Source organism: Hemicordylus capensis, chromosome 7 (genome assembly GCF_027244095.1).
Source record: "Hemicordylus capensis ecotype Gifberg chromosome 7, rHemCap1.1.pri, whole genome shotgun sequence".
Taxonomy (NCBI): Eukaryota; Metazoa; Chordata; class Lepidosauria; order Squamata; family Cordylidae; genus Hemicordylus; species Hemicordylus capensis.
This window is the reverse complement of record NC_069663.1, coordinates 18548057-18569497: the sequence shown is the minus strand read 5'-3', so window position 1 is coordinate 18569497 and position 21441 is coordinate 18548057. Positions and strand designations below refer to the sequence as shown.

General features: G+C 44.9%; 1 protein-coding gene across 4 annotated transcripts in view; it reads left to right on the top strand.

The window, feature by feature from the left end:
- The first annotated feature begins 751 nt into the window (after window positions 1–751).
- The window catches only part of DYRK1B (dual specificity tyrosine phosphorylation regulated kinase 1B), a 34034-nt gene continuing 13344 nt past the window's right edge, over window positions 752–21441 (top strand). The window contains exons 1-2 of one of the 4 annotated variants that reach the window (XM_053267202.1): window positions 1160–1371; window positions 9396–9603. In XM_053267202.1, coding sequence (XP_053123177.1) covers window positions 9597–9603 — 7 coding nt within the window. In that variant the 5' untranslated portion in view covers window positions 1160–1371; window positions 9396–9596. Of the gene's footprint in view, window positions 807–1159; window positions 1372–9395; window positions 9604–17659; window positions 17852–21441 lie in introns of those variants that run through there. The other 3 variants (XM_053267201.1, XM_053267203.1, XM_053267200.1) reach the window with 3 other exon arrangements.

Genomic DNA, 21441 nt, shown 5'->3' with positions numbered 1-21441 from the left:
CCATGACAGGTATTCTAGTGGGTAATATACCTTTCTCGGGACAGAGAAAAATGGGCAACACTAACCTTAAATAAAAAACCAGTTTTGGGCTTTTGCTAGGAGCATAACTGGAATATACTTTCCCTGTATTCTGACCCCCCCCTCCATTTAGATACTGTAACACAAGCCTCACATCCCATTTCTCTTCTCTTTTCCTTTCACCTCTAAACAAACAAACAAACCCAAGTCAGTGTTTCAAGCTTTTCTCCTCTTACAAGTTCATGAGAGGAGAGCTGGTCTTGGGGTAGCAAGCATGACTTGTCCCATTAGCTAAGCAGGGTCTGCCCTGGTTGCATTTGAATGGGAGAACACGTGAGCACTGTAAGATATTCCCCTTAAGGGGTGGAGCCACTCTGGCAAGAGCATCTAGATTCCTGCCTGCAACCTTGGAGAAGCCCCTGCCAGTCTGGGTAGACAACACTGAGCTAGATGGACCAGTGGTCTGACTCAGTATATGGCAGCTTCCTATGTTGACACTGCTCCAACCTGTCGACGAAGGAAAGAACTGGATGAGCCCCTTGTGCTTAGATCTTTCCTGCAAGCCCTGTATGGAGGTAGTCTTTATTTCCCTTTACCCTAACTTTGTTTAAGGTCTACGACACATTCCAATAGAACTTTTCATTCAGCGATGTTCGAAGCAGCTAAGCTTGACCACGGGGTGTTGCTGCTGCTGCTGCTCCCTGCGGTAACGTGGGAATGAAACCACTGCGAGCAGAACGAGCCTAAAATGGTAGAACTCCGGCAGGCTGTACCACTCTGGAGCGCAGGTGTGACCTACGTTTCTCTCGACTTCCCTGCAGAGTCAGCTACAAGCACATCGGGGTGATGGGCTTAGCGCCGTCGCCTTTCCATCTGACCTGCTAGTTGACTTCACGGAGGGTGCGCTCTGGCCCTTCTCTCCCTCTCCCCTTTGGGGGAAAAAGAAAGGTTGTACCCGCGGTGGTGGTACAACCCAGAAGGCGGGCGCCGAGCGACTCCTCGCGTCTGCGCACGCTCGCCGGAGCCGAGAGAGCTGGGGCACGCGCTCCTGAGAGAGGGTGCGCGTCCTTTTTTCTTTTTTTCGCCGCCCCTCCTTCTCCCCCCACCTTCCTCCCCCGCCCAGCTCACGTGGCCACGCCGGCGGGGCGCATGCGCTGGGCAGCGGCAGCGGAGGCGGTTTGTTGTGGTCGCCATTTTTTGTTGCATTACTGGGAAATCCCGGCGCCGGAGCAGCCGCCGGAGTACGCCCCTTGCGCTGGGGGTGGGGGCGCACCCGCCCGTCTGCCGCGCCCCGCCCCCAGCGCGCTTCTCCTCAGCCCCAGCTTTGAAACACGCCGCGGGCCGCCTCCTCAGGTAAGACCCGCCCGGCTGCCGCCACCGCCCAAGCCGCCGCTGCCGCGCCGCCTCCGGGCCCTTCCCTTCAGCTGCCGCCGCCGCCGCCCCTTCCTTCCTGCCTTCTTCCCACCCCGGCTGCGGGCAGACCCACCCGGAGCCGGACTCTCGCCAGGCCCCGCCCCTGCCCGGCTCTAGCTTCTGCCTCGCCTCGGGCGGGACCCCGCTTCTCTTCCCGGCCGGGCTGCCCCGCCTCCGCCCTTGTCCCCTCCCCGCCGCCCGACCCCACCCTGGTTCGCTGCTGCCGCCGCCGCCGCCTCTTCCTCAGTAGTCTCCTTCTCCCAAACTTCGGCCTTCCGCAGCGCAGCCATCCTCTGCTCACCACCCCCCCTCCCGCCGCGCTCTCCTAGGCCCAGCCTGCCGGATTTCAGGCCGCCGCCGCCGCCGCCGCCTCCTTCTCGGGATGCGTCTGCTGCTGGTGCATGGACACGGACCATTTTCTCCCGCCGCCGCCCCCGTCGTCTTTGCAGCGCAAGCCTGCGCGCGTTTACTCGGAAGTCAACCCCACTGATTTCAGCGGGATTGACTCTCTAGTCGGCGTGCCTCGGGTTGCCTCCGGAGACGCAGAAAAGAGCCTTGTGGCACCTGAAAGACGGGGCAGATTTATTGTGGCGTGCGAGGTCATTGCTTCCTCGGATGTGTTTGTATAAATAATAAATATTGCTCGATAGTTATTAAAGGTGATTATGAAGGGAGCTCTACTTCATGAAAGCTTGTATCGCAATAAATCTGTGCGGCTTGAAGGTGCCACAGGGCTTTTTCTCCTTCGTGTGTGTATACATATAAAAGAGAGATCGAGATCACACATCTTCTGTCTTTGGGATAACTGTGCCTGGAAATGCCTCTGTACTCATTAACACTAATTCTTTTATGACATAGGCATACATGGATGTTGAATGAATTTTTTTAATCCACATGCAACTAAGTAGCCATTTTCTGTATATGTAAACTTGTTTTTGAAAGGAGTGATTTTTCTACTTCTAGTCAGAGAGAGTCTAAAGCTCTCCCACTGTACCCCATTCATAAAAGTGGGTAAAAAATGCCTCAGTGTGCACCATATTTATAGGGTGACTTCTTGAATGAATGTATGTGTCTTGCCTGGAATCCTGGGTCTTGAAAATCAAGGGAAGCTTTATATTTGATTTGGATATGGGTTGATTCCTCTGCAGATTGAGTGTTTCTCTTTCAGGAAGTGAATTTATTTATTTCTCGCCCCCACCCATCACAATTGTGAATGTTTAACTTCTGTGATGTAGTTGCTGCACATGAATTCTACTCTTTTCACCCTCCTCCTCCAGGGACAGCTACTTTGATTGCATAACCTTCATGAATAGGACTCATCCATATGTACCACCTTTCCTCACTCTCTATTCTCCCTTGCCAAATTCAGTCCAAATGTACCCACAATACTTGCCACTTTTTGGGGGGTTCAGCACTAATAATTCTAGTGTAACATTTAACTTTTTTAAAAAAATCTCCTCCCTGCCTCCCCACCCCTGTGGTTCCTTATGCTAAAACTATAAATGCCATCATAAATAATTGCAGTAATAAGTTGCAGTGATACAATTTGCACTCGCTGTGAATTGTAAGAGCAGGTAGTGGGAAAGCTATTTGTTTTAAGTTGACAATACAGATAACCCATAGAACTCTTGTCCCAGGATGGTGCTGATGCCAAGAATTTAATAGCATATATAAAGCAATTAGATGTATCGCAATAACACTAGAGGAATAAAACTCATAGGATATACTCTCTTACCGTATATTTGCCTATCCCCTATGACAGAGCTTTGTTAATTTTGTAACATGAACTAGTATTATGTTGTCTCCATAACCCATTTGCTTGAAAAAGTATTGAGTATGGCTAACTTCAAAACTAATGGTTAGCCTTCAAAATTGGCTAACTTGGTTCCTGCCAACTGTAGCTTTATGTAAACTGAGATTTTTCCGTTTCCTTGAGCAGTTCTGCCTGTGCTACCTTTCCTGCTACCTGTTGCTGTTTACAAATGAGTTCATTGTTTAAAAAAATTATACTCTCTACATTTGTTAATGCTGACTTCTGGAAACCACTACATTGGCTGATAAAACTTTAGATGTAGATCCAACTTCTGTTGATGATGTGGATGCTAGATTGGTTTCTTTGCATGCCCAGCTGTGCCTGAGGTGGGACCTGACCGTGTTCAGTGTAAGACAGGTTGGAATAGTCTTACATGGAGTTTTGCCAGTGCTGTATAATTCTCTGTTAAAAGTCTCTAATGTTGAATATTTTGTCCTCAGACTCTTGTAGATAGATGTTCTTAATTCTTCATACTCCTCTAGATGATGATGATTCAGGCTAAACTACCACTGTTGATATGATGATTTAGTCTGTCTCTTGTCTAATTCAATCCATGAAGAACTGCACTGTACTTAAGTTAGGCCTGGCTTCTTCTGGATTTCTCTCTGGCCACAGTTGTGACCACTGAGAAGCTGCACTGGTGATAAATCATTTTGGAACAAGTGTGGACAGTCTTCCAGTTGCTGGAAATCAATCTGAATATATTAGTTCCTGGTCATATTTGGTGAAGGCTGTTCCGGGCTCCCAGTATTTCACTGATAGGCACAGCATACAGTGGATTATCAAGCTGTTCAAATGCTCGGATCTGCAGAAGATAAGTTGGATATTTCTCCTCCTGCTGTGGAAGATAGTGCACATTCCCACAATACATCTCTGTAATATATTTACTCATCTGTGGTTGGGCACACTTTAAGAAATGAAGAATGGTTGCACTTGTGAGCTTTCATTCTGCAGGATCGCTGGTGGACAGTGTATGGCAGGCCTGCTCAACTTCAGCATTCCTGCAGATGTTGGCCTACAATTCCCATAATCCCTGACTATTGGCCACTGTGGCTGAGGATTATAGGAGTTGTAGTCCAAAAACAGCTAGGGGGGCTAAGTTGAGCAGGCCTGGGTATGGCCTCCATTTGTGTGTGTAGTACTTAAGTACAGCCTGTGCCTGATTTTCCTTTAGTTGGCACTGTGGTCCTGGCAATCCCTGCTGCCATCTTGGAGCCAGGAGTTTGTCTCTCTCACCCCCCTCCCCCTCCAGTCTGTTCTGTATGAGGAAGCATCACTGAAACCAATGAAATAATCATGTCATAAAAAGTGAAGTCCAGGAAATCCACGGTAACTATATACCTATGGGGGCCTTCCTTTCCCTTGCCCCAAGTAGAAGTTTGTTGAGAAAGAATTTGGGAACCAAAGTTGCACATCCAGGGATGATGATGATGATGAAGAATAATGATAATGATGCAGTAAGAGCCCTGGAGGGAAAAGCAACACATTCTGTTACTGATTGTTTCTGAAGCTGAGAATGTTGAGAGGATGGGTGCTTCATTTTTTCTCTGATCTGGAATGTCCAGGTACAGGATTATTGCCTATGATGCCCAGGTAGAGAGTTTTCTCCTGCATGGTATATAGATACGGGCAGGTATGTTATCTATGTAGGGGTTTTATTGTTTGTGTTTTTTGGAATCTTTCATACTTTGGGGTAAAAGTTCAGGATCTTTCCACACCAACTAACGTGAAACTGCCAAGGGGACTAGCAAAGGTTACCATACCCGAGGCACTTCCTGTGGTTGTTTACCAATACTATGACATTTACTAACAGCATGCTGATAGACATGTCCAATAAAGATAAGGATCAGGAACTTCTTTTTGTGATGGAACTGGATATTTTAAAAACTTGAGTAATTGTATCTGACTGAGATTCAGTAGTACAGTGGAAGAGGATGTGCTTGGAAGGCAATAAACATTTTATTATCAGCTGCAAATGGCAGGAAGGAATGATTTTGTAATCTTGGCCAAACAGAAGATGCTTATGACCAACAAATGTGATTTAATTGCAAAGAAGGCAAATGTGATAGTTTATTATGTATGTTTTCCGGGATGAATGCAGTGGTGCTAATACCATTGCATACTGTATTGATGAGGGACATTTCAGATGTTCCAGAAGGATGAACTGACAGAATCATTGAGCTGAAAGATCAAAATTGCCACCTTGTTCATCTTCGGACATAAAGCATAGCCACTCATACACAGGATCCCCTCAGATCAACCCATGCAATTCAGCTAGCTCACAGTGCCACAAGCTGAGAAGAGGCACTCCACGTAAATGATTTTAGGTGACTCAAGCAAGCAAGCCAAGGCATATGCTGCAAATTCATCTTGATTCTGTGGGATGTTTTAGATGAATTTACTGCAGTATGAACTTCTGAACACAAACGATCTGTACCTTTGCTCTAGAATTCTATTATCTTTGCTATAATAGACTTATATAGCAGTCCTGGAAACTGGATCAAGTTAATAAAGATTCCTAGGCATAGTTTCTCATGTGGCAGCAGTAGGCTGTTGTGGCCACCAGAGACTTCAGTGGCTACCAAACCATCAGTTTCTTCTGGTGACTTGTATGGGTATGACGTGGCTATAGTTAATTTAGATAGACATTGTACTAGAGTAATCTAGATAAAGAATATGGGGACTGTCATTCCCAAAGAGACACTGAAATCTCTTTGGGTGATTACATACACTTTGGGTGTATACATAAACAGAGTGTGTGGCACAGTGGGGAAATGCTTGACTAACAAGCAGAAGGTTGCCGGTTCGAATCCCTGCTGCTACTATATCAGGCAGCAGTGATATAGGAAGATGCTGAAAGACATCATCTCATACTGCACAGGAGGAGGCAATGGTAAACCCCTCTTGTATTCTACCAAAGACAACCACAGAGCTCCATGGGCGCCAGGAGTCGAAATCAACTTGACGGCATACACTTTGCTTTATACATAAACACAATCCTCTGTTTGGTCTCTTAACATTGAGGTACTAAGTTGAGAAATGGCCTGTCTGCTTGAAAGAATTATTGCCTTCTCTTAGGCATGAACATGGACAAAATCGTTAAGACGAGCATCAGATCTGACATGGAGCCACTTAGTTCCAGAGCTTGCTTAAAAGAATATTTTCTTGAACCTCTTAAGGTCTCTAGCAAAGTTTCTGTATAACTCATGTAGTTTTACAATATCCATTTGTTTTACATTAGGTAAACTATTTATTTTTGCCAGGTGGTAGCAAAATCCGGTTGTTAACTGCATGATGATCCTAACACAGTTTCAATTCCACCTTCAATTTTAATTTGGCAATTGAGTAATTACTGAAGAAAGACTTTATTTAAGATTTGCATTCATTTGTTCCCAGGGCCTTTGAACACTTGTTACAGTAGATAGGATGGATTATCTGAACACTCAGTAGCTGTGGCATAAATAACTCATTTGTCATGTTAGGAAGCCTCTCCAGCTCTTTCTGGAGGAAAATCTGGGAGGGCCAAGCAAGTGTGGTTTGGGAGAATGTCATAATAACCTTGGCTCTACCTATGTGAAGATAGCTGACTGTCACCACAGTCTGGGACCACGGGGTGGAGGCCCTGGTAGTTATGAGCACATATGGCCTCAATAAACACACGACTTTTTGCAGTTGCTCCTTTACATTTTTTAGATGCTGGTTTCATAGTCATCTTCATCCTGTCTGGCTAATCCGCATCTGAGCCATTTCTCAAATAAATAAAGCCATTAGAACTAACTCCTATCTGATGGGCTTTCTCTCACTTCCACATTACTGCTTCTGTCCTGTCCTGAAGCTATGAAATGAAGTTGCTGTGGGTAGATGCATGTCATCAGGTAGAATGTAGCTGGTACAGACAAGAAAGGTACATTTAAAAAAAAACAAAGACCCATTGCTATAGCCCCCATTACTCAGGCATCATCACATGTCATGAAATGTGTCTATATGTGCTCAAGTTTCCATTGACTAGTGCTTCTGGCTGCAGCACCACCTCAGAAATGACCCACTCCTCTGAATCTTCTGGAGACCAGTTCAGTATCTCTGCCCCCCTGTGTCCAAATCCAAGTCCTTTGTTATCTACAGTTCAGTTTTGTTTTTGCTATAGTTCTCAGTTCTTGTAGCACTTTTTTCTTTGCTCTTCATGTGTACCCCTTGCCTCATTCCTTTCTGAAGTTTTAAGGTAACTGTGTTAGATATCCTGTTCTGCTAGCAGTGCTCTGGCATATTTCTTTCTGCACTTCAGACCTTCAGACAGTAGTTTGAGAAGCCACCATTCCCATTTCTTTCTGTCTCCCCAAACATTTGGGCACCAGGATAAAATGAGAAGTGTTCTAGAACACTCCCCATAGCTGCTCATACCTTTTGATTACATGCTACTTTTTGGTCAGGTATTTACACTTGAAGTCCTTTCACCATTAGGTATGATGAGGGCAGTAAGCTTGATGTAAGAAGAAAATGGTTTTGATTGTGAGAAGAATCAATCTTTTTGCTGGAGTGGGCTGATGGTTTCTTTTGCTTGGTCTACAGGGATCTCTACCATGTGGGTAGGTTTGGGACACAATCTGAGCCCACAGAAGAAAAGGGAAATTTCCTGCCTGCTCTGTGTTATGACTTATTCAGCTCTTGTACTCAGGACTAGAATAGATCGAGACCAAATGGCTTTGGCCCTGCTGGTACAGTTCCTGATTCAGCACTGAGACAGAAGACAGAAACAAGGGAAATTCTTGACATAGAAGAAGGGTGTATTTAAGGTTGTACTGTGAATTTCCCACGTTTGGGGAGCCCAGTGTAACACCTGCACTCCATAGCAAGGCGCTCAGTCAAATTCTTGAAGATTAAAATGAGTTTCGCAGTGTCTTCGAATACAGTTTCTGTGCCTAATGGAGTGTGCACAGAAGTTCTCTCAAGGGAATATCTACATGCCACCCTCACAGCAGCCCTCTCTCGCCCTCAAAAATGCATTCCCAAGGATTGGGCGACCATCCTGAGCAAGATGGTATATACTGTGGGGGGCTGCCAAGGGAAGAGAGTGGGTGGAAATCACTGTTCCTGCATGAATGAAAGTGCCTTTCGTTTGTACAGAATCACCTTAGGATACAATCTAGTGTTGGGGGGAAATACATTCAACCCTAACTCTGTACTAATAGGAAAAACATTTTGTTTATATAATCAGCTTTAGAGTTCAGTTTCAGGAACAGGCATTTTCAAATATTCTAAAAGCAGCCAGCAAAAACAGTTTTTTTGTTGCCTCTGGACTGTGAGAGAGATAGATATAATTTGTCAACCTGAATCAAGTAAAGGAGCTGGAAGAGACCTGAAGGTCATCCCTAAAAATGTCAGCTCTATGGTTGACAGAATGGCATGCATAAAGCTAACTAGAAGATAATAGAGAAAATAGTACCCCCAGTATAACTCCCTGAGGTATCTGCATCTTGAGTACAATGTGCTGTCCTGGTCACCTTATGTCTCATATGTGATCAGAACAGCTTCTATTTGAGCAAAGGCTAAAAAATTTAGAACCCCTACTCATGAAGAGAGAAACTAGATTAGGAAATGTAGAATGAGGTTTCTCCATTCACATTATGCCAAAACCTCCCAGAGACATAAGTTTGGAGCAGTATATAAATATGTTAAATAAATAATCAGAGAATGCTTAGCAAGTTTCAAACCCTCTCTCTCTTACCATAGTGAAACAAACTGTAGAGCTACATAGGAAGCTGCCATATACTGAGTCAGACCATTGGTCTTTCTAGCTCAGTATTGTCTTCACAGACTGGCAGTGGCTTCTCCAAGATTGCAGGCAGGAATCTCTCTCAACCCTATCTTGGAGAAGCCAGGGAGGGAACTTGGAACCTTCTGCTCTTCCCATAGCGGCTCCATCCGCTGAAGGGAATATCTTATAGTGCCCATTCATATGCAACCAAGGCAGACCCTGCTTAGCTAAGGGGACAAATCATGCTTGCTGCCACAAGACCAGCTCTCTTCCTTCCTTGCATCAAATGTAGTAGTGGCCAAACAACAAAATTAAAAGAGGTTAGACAAATTCATGAAAGATCGGTCTCGTATGCTAAGAAGCTCCAGGCATCCATTCCAAATGCTTACTGTATTCCAGGTAACTGAAACGGCCAAAGTCTGGGAGAGAACAGCAGGAATGGAGTACTCTATTATCCTGGGCTGTTAAAACACATCGAAGCATCCAAATCCAATCCCTGTTGGAAACAGAGTACTTGGCTGATGGGACCTTGGTTTCACCCAGAATGGCTCTTGTCTACTCGAGGCCTCTGTATTGAGGCAGGATCTTTCACACCCAAATATGGCTAGTAGGTTAATCTGTGTCACCCATATTATAGCCTACAGTCTGTTGCTACATGCTCTTCCTTCTGCCATAATCTAAGTTCGTTGCGCTTGACGTAATCTTTACCGCATACATTCGGCTTTCCCATGGAATGGCGTAATTCTGAGATTAAGTATTTTCATCTGCAAGCATGCTATATAGTATCTTTATGTTGGGGATGCCTTGTTTATTTTGATAGACTGAAAGCATCCTTCTGGTATGAAATATATCAGATCCTGAAGCCTGTGATGATCATTTGCTCCCTGCAGTGTGTGACTGTGTCCTGAATCATTTCTGTGCAGCTTTACTTGACTCTTACTTGGAAGAATGTCCCATGGATTTACTGGAAATGTACTTCTGAGTAAGTGTGCTTAGGACTTCAACATTAGGCTGCTATCTCATGTATACATCTCAGTGGAGCCTGGCTTACACATTGGTCCTTCTTCATTAGTCTTCTTTGGCCTCTTCTGACTTGCTGGTGATGCTGGAATTTCAAGGTTTTTCATCCCTTTTTGTTGTCCTAGCTTTGTGCCCCTGCATGCACACACACAATATTATTTCATCGTTTAAGTTTTCTGTATATTTTCATGACAATGGTGGTTATTTTTCAATCCTTTCCACACAGTGTAAATTTGAGGCTGTTATGTGTGCTTTATTCTTGTGGCTTTAAATGGAGAGTATGAGTTTCCTAAGCATTTAAATGTATTTTGCCATTAGTGTAACCATTTTGGATTGGGGTGGTTTGGATGTTATAAAATTATGACCATTGCTGATTGCCAGCTCCGATTTATGCCCCTAATTATTATGTTGCAGTGATGGAAAGAGCTCCTATGGAGCATAGAATTGAGTCTTCTTCAAAGAAGGGAAACACCTTGGCAGCCAAGACACTCTTCAGTATTTAATGTTTAACATGAGGTTACAAAATGAAAGCTCCCAGGTTGGTAATGCCCTGTGTGGCATTCTGGAATAAATCACAGAGACACCCCCCCCCCAAGGCACGTGAGGAGTTGGCACTTTTCCATATGAGGTTGGAATTTTCCTCCATTGGTTTTGTTTGTTGCCTTCAGGTTTTCAGAAGCAAGTTTATGAAAGGGCATAGTTAAGATTCGGTTTGCCTGACCTCAGTTGGGCATTTCCACACCTTCATTGGTTTGAGTTGGGTCTCCAGGTACGTGATTCTTTTATCAGGCAATGGATTATAAAAATGAATCATCCTGGCAAACAGTGTTGCCCTGGAGCATGGAGTAACAGGCACCTGGCTTGATCCAGACCTTGACTTAACAAAAAGGGCAGGTTCCCAGCTCACTTCAGTGGCCTTTGTCTTGAGCTTTAAGCCTGTTGGACATAGGGTAGCATTTCTGACTTTTCAGCGGCGCAGGGCAGATGAGTTGTGGATGAAGGCCCAGCCGTGTTTTCCCTGTGTACTTTCCTCACAGCTGTGAATGTCTCTTGGCTCTCTGATCTTGCAGAGCGGTGGCAGCAAGACTGCCTAGAAGGGGTACTGACTGTGCCGGGGATGGTACGAGAAGGCAGTCATAGGCAGGACGTTGTGGCCGAACCAGGCAGCCTTTTATGTTAGCCTTGCTGTTACACTGAAGGATGGTGACACATCAGCAATGCAACTCAAGCACCCGTTGGGATTCAGGACAGGGGGAGAGTTTTGTACCCAGCTGGCTCTGAGAGTCACCGAGCAGGAGAGATCACGGCTGCGGTGAGTGGCTGTGGCCTGGTGCCAGCAGCTTGAGCCCTGTTGTTGCTGGGTCTCCCTTTGCAGGTTATTTCTAGCCCCTATTCCTGGAAGGAGAGCCAGTTCTTTACCGAGGTATTTTTGGAGACTCTCGCCTTCTCCTCTCTTTCTTGCTTTGTTTGGGCATAATCAGCCCATTGCATCCCGGAGAACCTAGCAACACAATCTGCTTCCCCATTGGCTGCCCGGCAGCTTCGGCGCTCCAATGAGAAGCTTGTTGCCATGGCAGAGGCACCGTTGCACAGGAGCGAGTGAAGAGGCGGGGATTGAATTTGCTGCCTGGTGGAAATCTGCAGGGCAGAACAGGGACCAAGCAGAGGGTTAATGTGTAGCCTGTGGCCTGGAAGCAGAGTGCAGGCTTGGCCCTGTGCCAATGACGTACAATGCCAGGGTGGGCTGACAGACTGAAACTCCCCTAGGTAGCCCTGCATGCTAGAAATACAGCTTCTTGGCTAATTTCTTTGCTGCTGCAAAGAGAGCCAGGTCCCTGCTCCCCCTTCCCGCCCCCTCCCCAGTCTGCATCTTTTTCTCTCTTTGCACAGCAAGAAGCCGCTCTGGCGAGGGATGCATGCAGTCCAGAAAAACTCGTTGTGCATTCTCCTTGGGTAGGGACCAAGCACTTGCTACTGTACGTTCTCATCAGAAGCCATTGCAGCAGCAGAGCTGGCAATGCTGAAATGTTCAGAAATCATAGGGCAGCCCCATGAAAGTCTGAAATTGTAAGTGTGTGTTCTTTTGGCTTTAGATTCGAGTGTACATTGCAGTCGTTTAGCTCTGCTCAGCTTCCACTTCCTCTCATCCCCTCGGACCACTGTTTCATGCTGCTGCTGTTGGGTGTGTGTGTGGTTGTGTGTGGTTTTTTTTTTTTTTTAATTGATTGCTTTCGGTTAATACATTTTTATGGCTCCTGAGATCAGAGGCAATCACCTTGTTGCACGAACCCTGTTGTGGCAGATTCTAAAAGCTACACCAGTGCATCTTTCTCCTTCTTGCCCTTAGGAGGCCGAACAGGGAGACCTGTCTCTAGCATGCAGCTGTGCTGGTCAGCCTTAGGTCTTGGGAGCCTCTGATTGCTTTATAGGAGCCACTCCTTTTCAGTCTGCACGCATTCAGCATGCCACTAAGTTTCTGCCCATCCCCCTTCTGGGATTGCAGCAGAGAGAGGGGACTAGCAGCAGCCTAGAATAGATGTAGATTTTAACCACCTCCTGCCCATATCCTCCACTCATAGTGTATAGGACAGGATTTCAGCATGAGACAGGACCCTGGACAGGGCTGTTCTACTGGGTGCATGCTCTGGCATGTTTGCCATAACAACAGGCACTAGGAGCTCAAACAGAAATCAGCCAGTGGGTGGTTAGCAAGAAGTCTCCAGCTGGGACTTCTGGTTTGTGAGGGAGAAGGATATTGAACAGCAGTTGTTGGGACAATGACAGGTGGGGTCTTGTATCTCCAGCACTGTTAAGACAGAAGAGATACTAGCATCTTTCTTCTTCCTAAAGGAGGATACAAATGCCTTTTCTAATCCCAAGGGTTGATTGCATAAGGTGAGAAGAAAGTGCAGCAACAAAAAGGCCTCTTCAGAAACTTCATGCAATTCTTCCACCTGGGTTCCTAGCCTTCGCCTGCCCCTGAAGCTTTGGGTGTCTTTGGATCATTTGTGTGACTCATGTGGAGTCCTTGGTTCTGCAAGGACTTTCCTGCAGTATCCAAAAGGTTGATAAAGGGGGCCAGCACCTTGACAGTCCAGAGAGTGACTTCCACTGTCCTTGCCAGCATAGCTGATCGTGCTTCCAGCTGTGACCATTCTGACTGTCTACTTGGAATATAGTAGATAACTGAGATGATGTGCCCTCCCCATAAAGACCAGTCAAGGATACTATGGTGCTAGTTCAAACTGAGTTGCTATCTGGGAGTTTTGCCATGTAAAGATCTAGAATGCTTTTCCAGAGGCCACCAAGGTCTTGGCAGTGGCTTTTAAAGTTACAGCAACAAACCTGCATTTGCTCCCAAAAGATCTTGTTCTTCTTATAAAGCTCTTCCATATGATGTAAAACGCAGCTGGAATGCTCCTAGACACCAGATGACAGAAACATTCCTTTCATGATTGAAGCCAGTGGATACTTGTGACTTAGAAGCATTTCCTCCAAATCCTATCAGAAGTTGTGGCAAGTACTTGAAGATTTCTTCAGCCAAGGTACAGGCAGCACAGTTGTGGAAGCGGATCATGTGGAACATGATCTCTTCCCAAGCAGATCTCTGAAGGTCCACGAGCTCCATGAGATCTTTTAAGGAACCAGATCTTGAATAGAAAGGCACAGCAAATGAGAAGTCCTTGTCTCTTTATTTGCATCTCTTAAACAAGCTATCCTGTAGTTTTGTAGCCTGCATTGTGGAGATATCATAAACTTTTGTCCATGTTGGAGAATGCTACCTCAGAATTGAAGGAGCTTTGGAATTAACCATGGGGAAAGTTTTACTGGATATTGCTCTTTGAGAATGCTTTGAAGCATTGAAACATACCAGCTGACCAGTATCTCTGCTTTATTGGGGGCAAATAAGACTATGCACCATGAGGAGACAGTGGAGACTTGCATTGCATCAGGAATTATTAATAGTATTAATTCTGCTCTGCACTATTAGGATCTTATTTGAGGTGCTGTGTCCCATATATTATGGATGCTAGAATTATGTTGATGTGCTGGAAATAATTCATAAGAGAGCTGGGAGATCAGTTGTAGGAGGAAAAGCTGGAGGAATGGGTGTGTGAGGAAAAACAAGGAGCATTTTGTCAATGTGTAAATAATTGTAGAAGATGGAAATAACATTGGAAATAACATTGTTCACCGTATTCACGGAATGTTGGATGAAAAGCACATTGAATTAGTTTAACAAGAGCGAGCATCCAGACTGCAATTCCGCCCTGAAGTAATCTTCCTAGAAGGGTTTAGAATCTAATTTCTTGGGGCGGGGGACATTCTAAGAAAAGGGCTATGTAACGTTTGTTTGGGATACTTGAGTTACAGAGCATCTTGCCAAATGCTGGGGATTGAACTACATGTCTCCAGAGATGCCTTCCCACTTTGGTTCCTGCGGTTTTGCTGTTATGGTCAGAATTATGTTTGAACTGGCCTACCCCTTGGTAGAAGGCATCACTGAAAGCATATGTGTGCAACACCCTTCCTCTGATGCGCACAGAAGGATGTAGACCCATATATAGAGGTATGCTTGCATGTGTAGCAACTGCCAAAGTGGGCTTTGCTCTAGAAAATTCTCTAGGGCAAGGCTCCTGATCTTTCATAATAGACTCATCCCATAGGAATGGTATTCGGGCTGGACTGAGGGTGAAGCCAACTTAATAGGGTTGGAGGGGAGCAGATGGCTTTAGGAAAAAGGCCTGATTTGACCTCCAGCCCTGATACTTTCTACAGGTAGGAACATAGGAAAACATAGTTTTTTCTCAGTTTTGTCTCCATTTAAAGCTGACACACCTCTGTGCAAGTGGCATGTACTCCTTCATTTGTCTCCTGTGATTGTTTTGTCTACACCTCAGCACATTTCAGTTTATTCATGATGCCATCTTCTTCAGTATAAACCATCTTGGAAAGAGGTCTGGTAACCTCTAGCATGGTGGAGCCAGCCTGCAAGTAGACATCTCTAGATTTTGGTGCTGATCAACCTTCAGACAAAATTATTCTTTCCCTGTTGATCAAAAAGGGTTTGATATTGGAAACCCCTTGTTATCTTACACCAAAGATATACTTGGTGCATAACTGAGTATGGAGTGATTTCATGGTTGTCCTGTGTAGATCTGTAAGATTTACATGGGACAGAAGGCGAACAGGTGGTTGATGCAATATGTTGGGCACAGGCTAGATGGGAAGGCACTGAGCACATGACTAACAATTTGGATTCTGGCCTCTGTTTTGGAAAACTACAAGGTTTCCTGTATTTTCCTACCCCAGGAGAAAACGCTGCATACTTTCTAAAGAGTTCAGCCCATTTCCAAGGTTTATTTTGCTGTTAAACAGAGTCTGTTGAGCAGGCTGTCCAGGCATTCATATTGATGTTAATAGGGGTCCTAGATTAGTTTTGCTGTGTCAGAATTAAATTGAGAGTTGTTGCATCAGTGTAGCTTGATTCACATGTAGCTCAACCATGGTTTGATGTTACATAAGCAGGTTTCTGGCTTGAGTGCTTCCTCCTCCTCCCTTCTCATATTCAGATTCTTTTCCTTTTGCAACAAACCATAGTTTGCCATTACATCCCAAGTGCAAATTATGACTTGCTTTTACCCTCTAAACTAGAACTGCAAGCTACAATTTGATCACTGATTTGCAGTTCTGGTTTGGAGGGCAAATGCAAACCATAGTTTGCCAGTTCAGATAAAACAGTAAACTATGGTATCCCACGAGGGAAGGAGGAGACAAGCAAGCCAGAGGCGTGATCGTGTAACTGGTTTGGTAATAAGAGTGAACCAGGCCTGTGTGAGCTACCAGGAAAATCAGATTGAGGCCTGTGGTCCCTCTAATCTTTTTCATCTGTGCGTGGAATGAGTTTTGTTCTGGGTGGCAGTTATCAAGGCAGTGTGTACGCACCTACATTCAGAATGGGGCCTTCCTGATTCAACTTGAGCGGGATCTAAAATGAACTGAGCGGACATCCAAAAACTTGTGTGAACGCACGTACGCATGCCTAAGAGGAGACAGTGATTGGAGCTTACAAAAGGAGCAGAACTTGTCATGAGCAACTTGCATAGACAAGCAGAAGAACTTGATGGAGAGAATATTACTAACTTCTCATTAAAAAATAATCCCATTTGGCCCCGGCCTCTATGTTCTGTAGGCATGCCGCTAATTTTTGTACAATTCTGTGCTAGGAAAAAAGCCACTGCAAATTCTATAGGCCAAAAAACATAGTAAAAAAGAATTGGGCAAATTTGCCCCCCCCCCTTTTTGTTGTTGTTGTCTGTTTTGTTCTAATTGGTTTCAATTAGCTAGCTGTGTGTAAATCTCTGCTTTGCTATCTATATTGGCTTTAGTCTTTCTCCAGCTGTACACCTTCCCAGAGAATACATGAGCAGAGCCACAGATCTGTGTTTCTTGGATATGTAATTGTTAGGACTCTGGTTCATTAGGACAAGTCTATAGCAAGTAAAAGTTTTGGTGTCAACATATCTTTGTTATGACTTTCCCCAATGTAGACTAGAAGTTAGAGCAAGCTGTGGAAAAGTGTGACTAGGATAGCCCCAGGAATGGCTTTGTTGTATGGATCCCGCTGAAAAAGGATATCCATGCTGTGGCTGTACATCTTCTTTATTAGTACTTTTGCATGTAGCGGGCTTGGATTGTCATGATGATGGGAGGAGTCTGAGCTGCAGGTTTGAGTACTGATGGGGAGGGGCCAGCAGGATGACTGCTGGATGGTGCTAGAATCAGGAAATTCTAGAGCTGCCTGTGGAGAGGACAATGTTTGGGGAGGAGATCAATGTATCATCTAGCAACTGAATACTGATTGGCCATTGGGACAATTTTGTTACATTGTCCCCACCCCATGTCTCAAAGTCAATCTCTGGAATTGCCATTGTTTCACTGGTTGTTGGAAGAATAACTATGAAGGAAAAAAGGGTTTGGCTGGGTTAAAAAAAGGGTTAAAATGTTGCTCTTTCTCTCCTCCCCCCAAATATGTGATTGAGGATAAATTAGATGCATGTTGCATAAGTAAACTGTAACGATAAGCTTTATTTTGGCTGAACACTTAATTTAGTGGTTACAAATGTGAAGTGTTTAATGTTTGTTTGTGGAATGAAATACCTCCATTCTGATTTCTAGAAACGCCTCTCCCAAACTCCTCCAGTCTCGAAGGATTTAGCAGAAATGGTTCATTCATATTTTCAGATACAGCACGAATGAGTTAATTCCTTTGGGAAAGTTCAAGGAGGCGAATGGCGGCCAAGAGGTAATGTATGTTAGGAAAGAGGAGTTGGGAATTGGCACGTTTTCATCCCCTCCTTAGTGGTTTCTCTGGCCTGCGTTTAGAAACCTTTTGTCAGCTGTTCCTCTGATCAGTTTCCACTTGGCCATGGCATGTTACCAGCTGTTTGCTTTGATCCAGCCAAGAGAGCATTCCACGCCTGCTGACCTTCCATAGCCTCTGCAATGACAGCTGTGTAGCACTGTTCTCCAGTTAGCTCACTGTGGCTTTAAGGCTTGCTCTCTTGGGAGCGCAACCTGGGCGAATACTGTCCAAGAGTCAGGCTGTGGACTGGCTTGCCGGGACAGCCGTGGGCTTGATCAAACTGTTCTTCTCCATGGTGTGGACTTGATTGGAGTGTAGTGTTGGATAGGAGTGGTCTTTCCCATGGTGATCCCCTCTAGCACTGAAACTGTGCCTCACACCATGCTGCTGACGCTGCAAACTCATTGGGCTCCACAGGAACCTTCCTGCTTTCTGCCTTCTGCCTGCTACAACAGGAAGCTGGTCACAGGTAGGGGCTGTTTGTGGCAAACAGGAAAGTTCTGCTGAGCAGTTGAATGAGATCTTTGTCCTAATCTAGCCATTAGAAACAAAAGCTACAGGCACTTGAGGAACATGTGCCTGTCTAGGGCCATGTCAAGGGGAAGAAGGAAACTGGGGGACTGTTGCAGATAAAGTCTTGCTTTAGGATTACAGTAGGTGGAAGAAGGAAGTCAGTGTCTCTTGGGATATGAGAAGAGTCCCCCAAGATCTTAATGGTGGGGGTCAAATGAAATGTCTGTTACTAGAGGGGCTCTGTGCGGCTGGGAATTGGATGCAGTGGGACCTCAGCAGGTGCTTTTCCTACCATGTTGGCGCTGGATTTTATGCTTCAGCTTGGCAGAGCTAGGAATAGACACCATTGGCGCTCTTAACCGGTCTTCTGCTGTATTCTGTTCCAGCCACTGTAGCACGTCCCTTCTACAGCTAAGAATAGTACCTAGTAGTTCTGATGGTTGCTGAGGTACCAGCAATGGTAATAACATTACATTTTATGTCTAAAACCAGTACCATCTTGGTCAGTAAGACCACTATTTCTAAAAAGGCAAAAAAATTCCCTGGTGAAGAATAGTTAGAAATGCAATTAAGAGGAAAACTGCAAAAGTATAACTTAAAACATTAATTTTGGAGGCTACAAAGATCCGCACTTCACATACCTTCACAGTGTTGCATGGATACTGCTTAAAAGAAGCACTTTAAAAAGTTTTCTGGGGCTTGTTACCCATGTTAGTGTGCTGTGGCATGGAGAGCCATTAGTTTGGATGTGAGAACCTGAGGTTCAAATCCCCATCAGCCATAAAACTTGCTTTGGGTGGCCTTAGGCAAGTTGTTCTTTGTCTGACTTACCTCCTAGGGCTTGGTGTGAAGATAAAAATGTATGCTGTTCTGAGCATTGTTGATATGGTGAGAGATAAGGGCCATACTAGATATGGAACAAAGAGAGCTTATTTCTTTGATTAGCCAGGTCCCTGGCGGGAAACTTGACTCTAGTTGAGATTATGACACTACAAGTTAACCAGCTTTCCCCATACTGTTTTCCCAGTGAAAACTCTACATGGCTATAAGATGATTATCTTCCTTGGAGCTCTTCAGGAGAGCCTTAAATACCCATCTTTTTAATCTGGCTTTTAAAGTTTTAGTTTTAATTTTAATCTGGTTTAATTGTTTTGTTTTGTTATGTGTTTTTTATTTTAATGTAAACTGACCTGTGCCGCTTTAGGAAGGGTATTATATAGATTGATTGAATGAATGAATTAAATAAATAAAATGCACACACCCTGAAGCTTCTCCCTCCTCTGCAGGACAAATGGAGAACTTGTATGTTGTCCCCCGCAGCTTTGGTGGAGTTATTTTTCATTGGGACAATGTTAGTCCCCTCTCCCCCAATTCTGAGATCCTGATTGCATTCTGGGGGTGGATCTAACAGATAACTGCTGTTAAACTTAACCCAGCGAGAAATCTCCTAGTTATGTCTAGCTGATCCCCAAGTTGAAAAAACTTGAGTTACTCATGCTACTCCCAATTAGCTCAGTTCTACTTCCCAGCCTAAATACTTGGAAGCACAATCTGCAGGATCTGGCCCAGTCCCCATTAAGCCCTCGCTCTGGCTGCTCTTTACCTTCTTTCACTTGCTCTGTCAGAAGCTCTGTGTGAATCTGACTAGCTGGTTCCTACTTGTGGACAAATTGGAGAGCGGACTGCTTATTAAGATGGAAATTGTGATAGCAACAGTTGAGGTGAATGCAGAAGGCAGCTTGAAATGGGTGCAGGGGAAAGAGAGCAGGATTTTGCTAATTCTTTTTATGAATGGAGTTTCTTTTGGGGAAATGGGGGTCTTCGGGCTTCATGAGTTGATCCCAGGGAAATGTTTGACTAACAAGCAGAAGGTTGCTGGTTCGAATCCCCACTGGTATGTTTCCAGCCCTATATTGAGCAGCACCGATATAGGGAGATGCTGAAAGGCAACATCTCATACTGCATGGGAAGAGGCAATGGTAAACCCCTCTTGTATTCATTCATTCATTCAATTTATATACCTCCCTTCCAAATGGCTCAGGGTGGTTTACAACAGGATAAAAACAATTAAAACCGGTTAACAAAATCCAAACAATAAAAACAGAGTAAAACCAATTAAACATTCAAACATTATGATGTCACCTTTCCCATTGTGGACCACTGCTATGCTACCAAAAGAAAACCACAGGGCTCTGTGGCACCAGGAGTCAAAATCGACTTGACAGCACACTTTACCTTTACCTAAATTCGCAGCAAGGTGGCTACAAGCTGTTTGGTGTGTGTGTGTGTGTGTGTGTGTGTGTGTGTGTGTGTTTGTGTATTACCATGAATTATCAGGTAAAATTCAAAAAATAAGGCAGAGCTCTTAAGGAGTTAGATGGGAGCATAATGACAATGCCCGACTTCTCGTAGAATCTGCTGGCATGCCAGGGGTTCCATACCTGTTGTACTCCAGATGTTGCTGAACTCCCATCATCCCCAGCCACAATATATTTTGGCTGAGGACAATGTTCAGCAAGTTCTGGAGTACTGCACGTTGGGTACCCCGGCCTAGGCTGATGTGCACAGCAGCCCCGATCAATTGTTTTGACTGCTCCAAAAATGAATGGGATTGGCTTATGCTGCTTGCAAGTGTGTGTACAAGATGGGATTTTGAGTCTGAGGTTCACTTCTATATTTCCTTTAAAACTACCGCTACAGTGAGGCCGGCTAGGTGTTCTAAAAGAACTTGATGCAGCATCACTGAAGCTAAGCAGACAGGCTTTTGGAGGGGAGACCACTGGGAAGCCCTGTGTATGACCAGGATATAAATATAAAAATAAAAATGGTTTTTAAAAATCATTGCAACTTCTCCTTGTTTTATATGGTGACCATATTTTAATTTGAAGCCCCACCTAGCAAAATGCCCATTGGGAAGGGAAGGGCTGTCTTTAGGGCATGGCGAGCAGGGCCCCGCTCTTTTAACCCCCATTAGAATTAATTGGAAGGGGGCCCCACACTGGCTGATTTGCCCTGAGCCCCGTTCCCCACCAGGGCTCTCTAAGGACAGCCCTGGGGGAAGGAAGGGCCTGTATACTGCAATAGCCATTGTGGTCACGGAGTGAGGATTGGGCACACAGAAACCTTGCAGCTTCCTAGCAGTCCTCACTAGCACTGTAAGTACTAGGCTGGGCCATCTGTTAGGTTGAAGAGCTGGTTGGACCTCACTGCAGTAGTGTCCCCAGTTGCAGTGCTTGCCTTTCCTCAGAGGCATGACTGGTAGCCATAATTCTATGGTAGAGGACACACTTGCATGCATAGGTGCCACGTTCAATCTCTAGCATTAGTTAAAGGATCTCAGGCCTTGGAGAGCAGCTACCTCTAAGAGTAGGTAATACTGGACTTGAAAAACCAATGGTCTGACTTAGGCCTGGTTTGTAACGCTAGACCATGGTTTGATGTTATGAGGAAAAGCACAGCAAGCCTAGCACCCATGTGCTCTCCTCTGTGTATGAGGGAAGGAGACTGAAGTGAACAAGGATTAAACTGTCATTTCAGATCTTGGTT